Raw genomic sequence first — 11,618 nt, forward strand, 5'->3', positions numbered from 1 at the left:
TCCCTCTCTCTCAAGACCATTCACACAGTATCTTTTGTTGTGTATAAATTACCTTTCAAAAGAACAACAAGGAAAACCCAGCTCAGTCTCATCTACATGCTGAGCGCTGAGAGTTCTGTGATGACCACAGAATGTGAGGACCTGGGAGTCCAGAGCTGTGTGTCTCTGTCAGAGCTGTAGGATCAGTGCTGCTTTTCATGGGGAGTGGGGAACATTATTTGCATGTCTTCCTGCTATATTATCAGCTCATGGGCAGGAGTCTTAGGGAGGACAAATAAGGGTGCAGCTGTTTGAGATGAAATTACGAACCAAGTGGTGTATATATCAAAGTATCAATCATTGCCCCGGGCATGTAGCTTAGTTGTTAGAGTATTGTTTTGCATTCCTGAAGCCCCGTGTACATCCCCACCATTACATGATAAGCAAGAGCTTGGAGTGGGAGAATCTTATACTGAAGTTATTATGCTTGGTCTATATGAAACTGTGTGCCAACAGAGAAAAGAGAAGATAGAAGAAATTTAAAAAACAGACCATTAAGTTTGACTTCATGGTTTTACATAGCCATATATTTACACTCTTCCTTTATTGTGCTCTCTACTTCTAAACTTTTCTGCTAACTTTGCATGGATTATTAAACTAATTCTTAGGAATTGAAGATAAGAGAAACCAAAATATAATCATTTAATAATTGTTGTAAAAGGTTCAGTAAACGCCTACCTTTAGTTGAATTTAGTTGAATTAACAACATGTGGTTGAGGCCACAGCAAAGTGGTATAACATTTCCTGCATAAAGATTCTTCTTTAACAATGGTTATAACACATTTTGATGACCCATATTTACCATTTCACTGCTCCAGGACTGACCTTGCCCACATTCTATAGACACCCTCTCATGCCCATCACAAAGGTAGTGCTGGCTCTCTGTAACCTCCCTAAAACACCCAGTGGGGCTCTTTCCTTCCATGCCACATCCTTCTGCTCTCTGTTTCTTCAATGACTTGCGTTTCTCTCTCCATCAGCTAGGCCTGATGTTTCTCACAGTAAAGATCCACCTGGATCTTGAGAGAATTGCCTAAGGGGGACTATAAGGTAATCCACCTCCTTCCTTCCCCAGAGCCTACTGTCTTCCTGTGATATTCGTCCCCAATGCCAAGGCACCAAGGAACATGGGGTGGTAAAGACTCACACAGAGCATTCAGGGGACTGACCTAGGGTCTCGGCATATATGTGCCAGTAAGCATGTCTTCATGTGGGACTCCTAAAAGTGGGAACAGGGGCTGTCTATGACTCTTGTGCTGACTTTGCAACCCTTTTCCTCACGCTAAGTTGTGTCAACAACGTGACACACCATGTCTGTTGATATCCATGGGAGGCTCGCCCTCCACTGAAAAGAAATGGAGGAGTGGATCGGGAGTCCGGGGAAAATGGTCAGGGATTTGGAGGAGTGGAAAGTGAAACAGCAGTATGTTAAACAAGTTAATAAATAATATCGCTTCCATTCCACCGCCGCCGACTGACCTGCAACTAGGTAAGTGAGTTTCTTCCAGCTCCGGACCCCAGGCCAGAACACCCCGACCAACCCCATCCCCCCACCCCCGCCGTGCCTGCCTGCTTGGGCCAGACATGCCCAGGCAGGGAGGAGCTCCCTGCGCCCCGAATCTGCTAGCACCCCACTCTTCCATTCCGCCGCTGACTGACCTGGAACTAGGTGAGTGAGTTTCTGCCAGCTCCCGACCCCAGGCCAGAACAGCATACACCCCGACCACCCCCATCCCCCCACCCCCACCTGTGCCTGCGGGCTTGGGCCAGACACGCTCAGGCAGGGAGGAGCTCCCTGTGCCCCAAATCTGCTAGCACCCCACTCTTCCATTCCGCCGAACGACCGAGGAACTAGGAACTAGTGAGGAGACTACCATGAGCGTCAAGATCATCTACAGTGGTGGACATTGAATTCCTAGCCCCCTCACACCACTGGGCCACAAGAGGAGATAGAGAGAACCCACCTGCACCCACTAAAAGAAGATATGGGGAGAAGACAGAATAAGATTTCACTCAACAACAGAAAGACCAATATGACACCACCAGAATCTAGGGACTCCACTCCAGAAAGAGCTGAAAAGCCCAACACAGAGCATGAAGATGAGATGGTCCTCAAAAATTATCTCAGCAAGTTGATAGAGACCTTTAAAGAGGAAACAAGAAAATCCCTTAAAGAAATAGAAGAGAAAGCAAACAAAAAATTAAACGAATTGGAGGAAAAGACAAACCAAAAAATTCAAGAAATAAATAAATCTCTTAAAGAATCTAAAAAAAGCCAAGAAAAAACATCCAAGCAAGTGAAGGAAGCTCTTGAAATAGTTCAAAGCATGAAAGCTGAAATACACACAATAAAGAAAACACAGAATGAGACCATGTTGGAAATGGAAAGTTTGGATAAATGATCAGGAACTAAAGATACAAGCATATCCAACAGGATTCAAGAGATGGAAGAGAGAATCTCAGCTACTGAAGACTCGCTAGAGGATATACATTCATCAACCAAAGAGAACCTCAAGTCCAACAAAACCCTAACACAAATATCCAGGAAATGTGGGACACCGTAAAAAAGCCAAACCTAAGAATAATAGGTGTAGAAGAAGGTGAAGAAACACTGTTCAAAGAGCCCTCGTCCAGTGGCTGATGGAAACAGAGACAGACATCCACAGATATACAATGAGCCGAAATCAGGAATTTAGTTGAAGAGAGGGAGGAATGAAGAACGAAGGGGTCTGTACCAGGTTGGAGAAACCCACAGGAACAGTTGACCTGAACAAGGGAGAGCACATCGACCCCAGATGCTGTCCCGGAGGCCCGTACAAGACTGATCCAGACCCCTGAACATGGATGTCAATAAGGAGGCCTCTGCACTCCAGGGAGCCTCTGGTGGTGGATTAGTATTTTTCCCTGGTGCAAGAAGGGACTTTGAGAGCCCAACCCATATGAAGGGTTACACTCTGGCCCTGGACACATGGGGAAGGGCCCAGGACCAGCATAGGAAGACTTGGTGGACTTTGCAGAGCCCCAGTTGAGGGCCCTACCCTGCCTGGGGAGTGGTGGGTAGATGGGGTGGGGGGTAGACTGGGCGTGGGGGAGGAATTTGGGGGTGAGGGGAGGGAGAGGGTGAAGGGACTTGAAATAAGCTTGTTCCCTAACTAGAACTAATAAAATGATAAAATAATAATATCATATGAGTTTTTATAAGACCATATTGAAATAAGTATCCTGAAACATAAGTTATCCTATATCTGTAGAGGATATAGAATCCATATGGCAAAACAAATCAAAGCAGGGATACTGTGAGTAATCAAATATCAAAGCAGGGACTGTGGAGCAAGAGAAACGTAAATTAGGAAGCTATTATAAAACAAAAAGTCTGGATAATCAACAGTTCATAGATCCATGGTTTTGTCTTGACATTTCACAACATCTGTCTATAGAGCTGCATTTCATACTCCAGTCCATGGGACGCTGATGGCTAGCGTAGGTTGCAATGGACAAGAGTGCACGCCTACTTAAGTAATATGGAGGCATCATCCTCTTTCAATTCTCAAGATTCTCGGACCTTTGAGAATATAAATAGATACTATTAGCTTAACTCCTTAATTAATTTAATGGTAGGATTAAAATATGTGCATGTCTGGTGCAATGATTATGCAGGTGAACAAGAGTTTTCCTTGGATATATCACACGTTAATTTCTAGCTTTTTCCCCTTCTCCCTCTTTCATCCCAGAACCTATGTGGACAGAGCTCTTCTACCCCAGTGAGAATCCAGTTCCCACATCTATGTTCATTAAAGTGAACCACAATTCAAGGGCTCAGTGGTCACCTGAAACTCCCCATGGTCAACCATATTTGAATGCTGACAAGTTGCATTTACCATCTTGGCCACATGAGACACTGGACCAGAGCTGTGGAGGCTGCTGTCCATTCCACACCAGTGACCAGCAGGAATGTGCTCACCTCTGATGTCAGCTGGGAACACCTGGGACACTTTTCCCAAATTGTTGCTCAGGGTCCTGAAGCTCAAATACACTTAACCTTTACTGATATTGATTCCTCATTATGGATTTTACTCCACAAAGAACTTCTCCAGTGTCACAGCATGGAGATCTCAGATGTCAGCTACACCATGGTCCCTGAATGTACTGAGACTGGCAATGAAATCCACAGAGCCTGTTGAAATCTCCTCAATGCACAACATCATTACCTGGTTCTGCTGCCCTTTACTTCTTAGAGATTGATGGATCCACAGCGCCCCTGCTGGTTCTCAGAAATGGCTTGTATGAGTTCTTATACACAGATCCTCACTACGACTATTATTTATCTTCTTGGTAATGTGCCTGGTGATGCTGAGTAGAGATTTCAGGGATGGATAATGAGCTTTGCCTCACGGACATCTGGGACATCTGATATGTGACCCCTGGAATGAGTCCTAGGACCCTGTGAAATAGTTGTTCAATCCCCAAAGTGTTTCCACCACACAGGTTGAAAACCACTGCTTTAGCAAATCATTTGTTTTTCCCATAAGCCTATAGCCTGCCTTGCCTCAGATTCTAAAACTTAATAGTAGTTTCAGACATGGGCTACATTGATAGAATGGGCTTTAAATACAATCTCATCAGCAGGTCACCATTGTAGGCCACAGTGTGCTGTTAGGGAGATGGTGCTCTGAGAGCAGGCCACATACGTTCTCTGGCTATGAACTTTAGTCAGTAGGGCTGAGGCCTGCACTAGGCACCAACTCAAATCCTCCATGTTCAGTGAGATATTTATGTGTTGTCTTCAGTAACAGGATGTCACCATCAGTTTGTGGAGAGAAACCAAATGCCTGAGGTCATAGTCTGAGATATCTTGTAGTTTCCATGGAGTCACTTTGGTCAATGGACTCAATTTATAAAAGTTTATCTAGAAATGTCAATATTCTCCATATCCAGGTGTTTACTGAAGGTGAATGTTACAATAATTTGGAATCTGCCCTTCTGGGGAATTGAGTCCAAAAACTGAGTGGAACCACAGCCCTGATCCACCTGAATTAGGAACCACACACCTTTAATCTTCCCAAAATGCAAATACACACATTCTCATTTCCAAACAATTTTAAAAAGGGGCCTGGTTTGTATAACAGGAAGCCAGGGATCTGAAACTCAGAGTGAACATGAAACCCCAGAGGCTAGTAGGAAATGTTTGCCCACTCTGAACCCCATGATTGTAGAAGGAAGACACAGAGCTGAGAATCAGCCTGAGATACTGTACAGCTGTCAGCCCAGGCTGTGTCTCTGTGTTCTCCAAGCATAGTAGTATGTGGCAGTATCTGCTGTGTCCACACTGGTGATCTTGAAGAATACCTGGTTGTTGGAGGTGTCCTTGGAGATTGTGAGCCGGCTCTTCAGGGATGGGTTGTACCTATTCCTATCATCCTACCAAATGTGTGACAGCACTCCAGACCCTTCACTGAGGGCTGGCAGATCCAGCCAACACCCATACTAGAAGCGCTCAGTGAAAACCCAGAGAAAGAGCAGGTCAGACTGAGAGTCTGGAAAGGCTGCAACAGCCCAGAGCCAGACTCCTTCAGGGTAACCTGGGACAGGACATCTCTGGGAGAAAAAGGAGAAGGTAAGGTTGGCTCAGAGTGAATTATGGGAGATCATGCAGTAGGAATCCATGGCACTCACATGCAGGCACAATCAGCAGCAGGAATGAGGAAGCAAACAGGGCCATGGCTGCACACCAGTGAGTGCCCAGGCCCAGCTTTGCCTTTTCAACCTATGCTTGGGTGGGGCCAGGAGAGATTTGCATTCCCTCACCAGGAGCTGACTCTGATGGAGGACTTAAATTATGGGTCTCGGGAAGAGCCAGTCTATGATGAGGTACACAGGATGCCTCAGGGAAGTTCACTTCTGCTCACCATAGAAAGGAGTCCACATGAGAAGACCCAGGTCCTCAGTAGGCTGCACATCTGATGAGAACTGTGAGAATTCAGCAATGAACAGTATGTGTCATTTACAGGCTGGCAGTTATGCAGTCTATAATTGCATCGAAGAGAGTTGTATTTCATTGACTTTACTAATCTGTCAATCTCCTGTCTCACATATTTGATATTCTATTCATTCAACATTGGCAGCTTCAAGTTTATACTGCCATATTTTTTTCTGAAAATTTTAATAACAGCATCAACAGAAAACATAACCTGTAGCAGAGACATGGTCAGATATCTCAATTCTCTCAGATGCTGAGCATCCTGGAGAAAGGGAAGAAGGACAGAGAAGGATGAAACTCACAGCTCACAGGGCCCAGGGATTTCCTCACAGGTTCAGTGATGTTAAAGAGCAATGCAGTCTTCTTTTTTCTTGTGACTATTTATATTTAAAGTCAATAAATGCCAGCTCCAAGGTCTTGCATTTTCTTCAGCATACTGGGCTGGGAGAGGAAGCCAGGGCTCCCAGGAAGTGCTCTCTGGCCTCCTGTGCACCTGCTCAAGGGCACACCTGATTTCTCTCCCCCTGATGGAACACTGACTCCCTGCAGCATGCTGGCCCAAGGCTGATGGTCAGAGCATCATGATAGCTCTCTTTATCCAGAACAAAGTCCTGTCTCACAGCCAATCCATGACTTGGAAACGGGGAAGAAAAGACCTCACAATTACATAATTTTCTGATACTTTCAGACTATGCTTTAAATTATTGTTGTTTACTTCTGCTATTAGCATGATAATTACATAAGCATTACTGACTTCTTGTTCCATGTGAAACAGTTCCTCTACTGAGCATTTAGCTGTTGCTCTTTCCAGATATTGATCTCTCCTGTGTTAGATGTTTCAATATTTGTCATAATGTCAATCATGATGCTAAATGATTTCTGGTCTGAGGGGACACAGATCTGTCACAGTCAGTGACATAGCTTACAGACTTGGAATTAGAAGTTTCTCTCTACATCTCACACAGGACAAGAGAATGGACATTTTTGTCTCTTGTGTCCTCTGTGATTCTCTCTCTCTCTGGCATGAACTCACAGCCTCATTCAGAATTCAAATGTGTGTTTCTCCGTGGAGTGTACAGATGTATTCACTGTACCATTCATAGGTTTATTAATTTCATTTCAAATCACTGTTTGTCATTCAATTGCCTATCTTCATCAAGTTCAAGGTTTGAGTGAAATTCACATGAACAACTGTTTATGTGAGCAGAAACCTGACAATTACAGCGTTCGCAATGCTGGGGAGTCCCCAGTTCTCTACTTCCTAACATAACTTCAGACACAAAGAAATCCATGCATCCCCTGTGCACACCCATGTTCCCAGGTCCCGTCCTCATTCAACAGTGCTTCTCTAGGATTTACTATCCTTGATTCTCACTGAGACTGAAATGTGATGTATGAGATAATAGTCTGTGTTTCTTTTCACATTCAGTCTCTTCCAGATTTATCTACACTGTGACATGGAAACTGCATGCTACCTGTTGAGAGACAACATGGTATTTCATGGAAATGTCGCACATGTTCAGACATTCAACCATTGATGGTTTCTGGAGTAGAGTATCATAGACTATAAGGCAAGGACTACCTGTGCAAAAACTCTTGTAGAAATTCCAAAAATTGTTATTTTATGGAACACCAAAATGAGGCAAATTGATGAACCAAATGCGGACTCTTTCGTTTTGGATCTTCAGACTATTTCTTCAAGTACACTTACTAATTTCTTTCTTTCTCTCTCTGGATTCTCTCTCTCTCTCTCTCTCTCTCTCTCTCTCTCTCTCTCTCTCTGGATTTCTCTCTCTCACTCACTCTCTCTGTCTCTCTCTTTCCTCTCTCTCTCTCTCTCTCTCTCCTCTCTCTCTGCCTCCCTTTCTGTGCTGTTTTAAAGTCTTGTGGTCTTGTGCAGTTGTGTACACAGATGAGTGTGCTTGTGTGTATACACACATACAGAGGCAAGAGTTGGTATTTACTGACTTTCCCCTCTCACTTTATAACCCTTCTTTAATATAGGGTTTCTCATTGAACATGAAGTTCATCAGTTCAGCACAAATGACCTGTCCCTAAGCTTCAGTGACCAATCTGTTTGTCCCCCAGTGTTGAAACCATAGTTACCACACTCATTCACATCTTTCAACAATGAAGGGATCAGTTTAAACAAATTTCCACGATGAACAGAGATGAAAGTCATGCAGTAATAAACTGAGTTAGCTAAAAGCACATCTGGGTCACATCTGGATTACAGCGCACAGTCCTCAGTTAGAGGAGAGGAGGGAAGGTTCAGGGAAGGTTCCCGACCTGCTAGGGTTGATGGTAATGATCTCGGCCCCACCTTCCCCTTGGTTTTCACTTAAACACTAATTTATGAGTATTATAATCCAGAAATCTGAACAAGACTGTGCCTAGAGTAAGAAAGGACTCAGGAAAGTACAGGAATTCCTTATCATGTGATTTCAGTGACTGTGTTAATGTCCTTTATGTCCTCATAGCTGTCGGTTTGCATCTTGTTATGGGGACTGTGCTTCATATATTTAAAATAGTACAAAGAGAACATGTAATGTTTTGAGGACACTGTATCTCTTCACATTACACGTGGTGAGAGAATTTCCAGAAAACAGCAAGAAAAAGTGCAGCCCAGACACCTGATGGGTGCTTCATATAACCCTGTCTGCATCATCTCCTGGGATGGATCTGTGTTCGGTGTGTGCTGTGCGCCCCCTGGTGGCCGTGAGCGGCCTCACAGTGAGGTTGATGTCTGGGTTCACACTGAGATCACTCAGTGTGTCTAGCACAGTAATAAGTGGCAGTGTCCTCAGACTTCACACTGTTCATTTGCAGGTACAGAGTGTTCTTGGCATTGTCCCTGGAGATGGTGAACCGGCCTTTCACAGATGGTGCATAGTTTGTGGTACTGCCATCATATTTAATATTTCCAACCCACTCCAGCCCCATGCCGGGAGCCTGGCGGACCCAGGTCATCCAGTAGCTATTGAAGGTGAATCCAGAGGCTGCACAGGAGAGTTTCAGGGATCCCCCAGGCTTCACCAGGCCACCCCCAGACTCCACCAGCTTCTCCTCACACTGGACACCTAAAAACAACAACAAAGTAATCCTGATCAAGAAATCATCACAGATGTCCATTGTCCCTCAGATTAATGTCCACTCACACAGTCAGCATCGACTGCTCTCCATAAATTACCTTTTAAAAGAGCAACAAGAAAATGCAGCTCAGCCCCAACTCCATGCTGATCCCTGAGTGAAGTCTTGGGATCCACAGTTGAGCCCCTCTGCCTGAGCTGTAAGGTCAGGACTGAGTTGCTTTCATGAGCAGAGAGAGGGGCCATTTGCATGTCTTCCTGCTTTATAGCAAGCTCTGTAGTGGATCCTGGAGATGGCAGGTCTTGTGTTTTTCGTTAATTTGCTGGAGGAATCAGATCATGATGTTAATGTTGGGGAAATGGTATTAAGTTAGACTGTTTTATAATCATCTCCCATTATCTCTTTTACAAGCAAGAGACTCATTTTGTTGTTCATTTCAACTCAATTCTCCGTGTCTGGGATTACAAACCAGAGTGACATTGCTCTGTGGTGCTTATTTCTGTAGGAGTTGGCACTGCTGTGTGGACCTCAGCCTTGATGAACATAAAACTCCCTGCATAGCTATAGCTTTGTGTGCAGCTGCTGCCTGAGTTTGGGAACCCCCTTTCTGTATGGAGGTCATGTGACATGCCTGAATTCCAGTGTTCAGCTAATCACATGCATGAGCCTTTTCCAGACACTCTGTGAATTTCTTATGTTTTCCTCTAATTCTGTTTTCCTTTGCTGCATGTTTACCTATTGGTGCCTAGCAATGGGGAGTGACTGAGAATCTGAACTTCAAGGTGGAGCTGAGCTTTGATTTCTGCTTGTCTGCAGGTGGCCCTGTCAGAGGAGCTGCAGGTGGCAAGAGAAGTTCAGGTGTCACCTGACCATGAGGTGAAGCCCTGGTGGGTGAATCTCTGATAGGCAAAAACCTGAGACCACAGATTCCAAAATGTCTTTTGCTTCCACTGCGCCTTTACGTGGTTGCTTCTGCCATCGTTCTCTGGTACCTGGTATTGTGTAAATGGATGTAGGGAGATCCCCACTGCCTGTAATGTAGTGTGTTTATCTGGTGGAAACATCCCATTCTACTGGAGATATTTCCCTGTGGATTATTATGAAGATGATTTCTTCTTAAGCTGTACTGTCTAGTTGATAGTAATAAAGTTAGTTTAAATAGACTTTTGATGATTAAAAATGAATTCAAGGAAGTGTCACACAGCTAGTGCCTATAAGCTTCACCTCCTTAGCGGCATAGACTGTATTTCAGGTTAATGAATAGGGAAAACACTTGAGTTCCCGCAAGCCAGGCTGTCTCAAATTCTTTCAAACTTAATGTTGAAAGATGCATTCATAGGCTTCTGTAAAAGATGTTGGCATCCAGGTTAGGAATACCTGTATTAGGAGATGCTATGAATTGACCATTTGGTTAAAATCCTTACCTCTAAGAAGGAAATCCTGCCTGGTGCTGGAAACCTAGTCAACTACCCCGGGTTTCTCACATCATAGATCTTGGAGGAAAACATTTAACTGCCACTAACTAGCATGATCTCTAACTACACTCCAACTCTTCATCTTCATACTTCCAAATACTTGTTGTTATCACCACTGATCAAGGAAACTTGTCTGCAAATTTTGAAGACAGAAAACCACAGCAGATAAAATGCAGAGTTGTTAAGCCCAAGCCTCAACTGATACATCTACAATCCATCTCCTGCCTCATAGGCTTAGGAATTGTTGTAGAAGAGGGAGTAGAAAGAGTGTGTACAGCTTAAGAAGAGTGAATCTTCTCTGAGATTATGTCTCCTATACATATGAGAGAAGATGTGTCCATCAAGTCTACCTAACAAGGCTCTTGCAACATGAGCCAAACAAGAATGAAAACAGCAGACACGCTAACATGGAAGGAGGAGAGTTTACCAGGCCTCAGCTCTAGTCAAAGGATTTTAGGCAACTAAGGAGCCCAGAGCAAGAGAGACAGTCTTCAAGAGACAAGAGAATACGTCTAAGTTTTTCAATACCATAAAACCAGAAAACACATTACATGAAGTGAGATTGGATTTCATTATTTAGATATATAGAAATCACACACACACACACACACACACACACACACACACACACAGACACACACACACACACAGACACACACACACACACACACACACACACACACACACACACACACAGACACACACACACACACACACACACACACAGACACAGACACACACACACACACACACACAGACACACACACACACACAGACACACACACACACACAGACACACACACACACACACACACACACAGACACACACACACACACACACACACACACACACACACACACACACACACACACACACACACACACACACACAGACACACACACACACACACACAGACACACACACACACACACAGACACACACACACACACACACACACACACACACACAGACACACACACACACACACACACACACACAGACACACACACACACACACACACACACACACACACAC

The 11,618-nt window shown here is 44.3% G+C and overlaps 1 gene segment (V, D, J or C); it reads right to left on the reverse strand.

Annotated features, from left to right (window-relative positions):
• Positions 1–8,779: 8,779 nt before the first annotated feature.
• Positions 8,780–9,357, reverse strand: LOC118238975. The segment is given in 2 exon segments: positions 8,780–9,096; positions 9,207–9,357. Coding segments are annotated over 2 exon segments (468 nt in total).
• Between the last annotated feature and the right edge of the window lie 2,261 nt (positions 9,358–11,618).

The sequence above is a fragment of the Cricetulus griseus genome, chromosome 5 (genome assembly GCF_003668045.3).
Source record: "Cricetulus griseus strain 17A/GY chromosome 5, alternate assembly CriGri-PICRH-1.0, whole genome shotgun sequence".
Taxonomy (NCBI): Eukaryota; Metazoa; Chordata; class Mammalia; order Rodentia; family Cricetidae; genus Cricetulus; species Cricetulus griseus.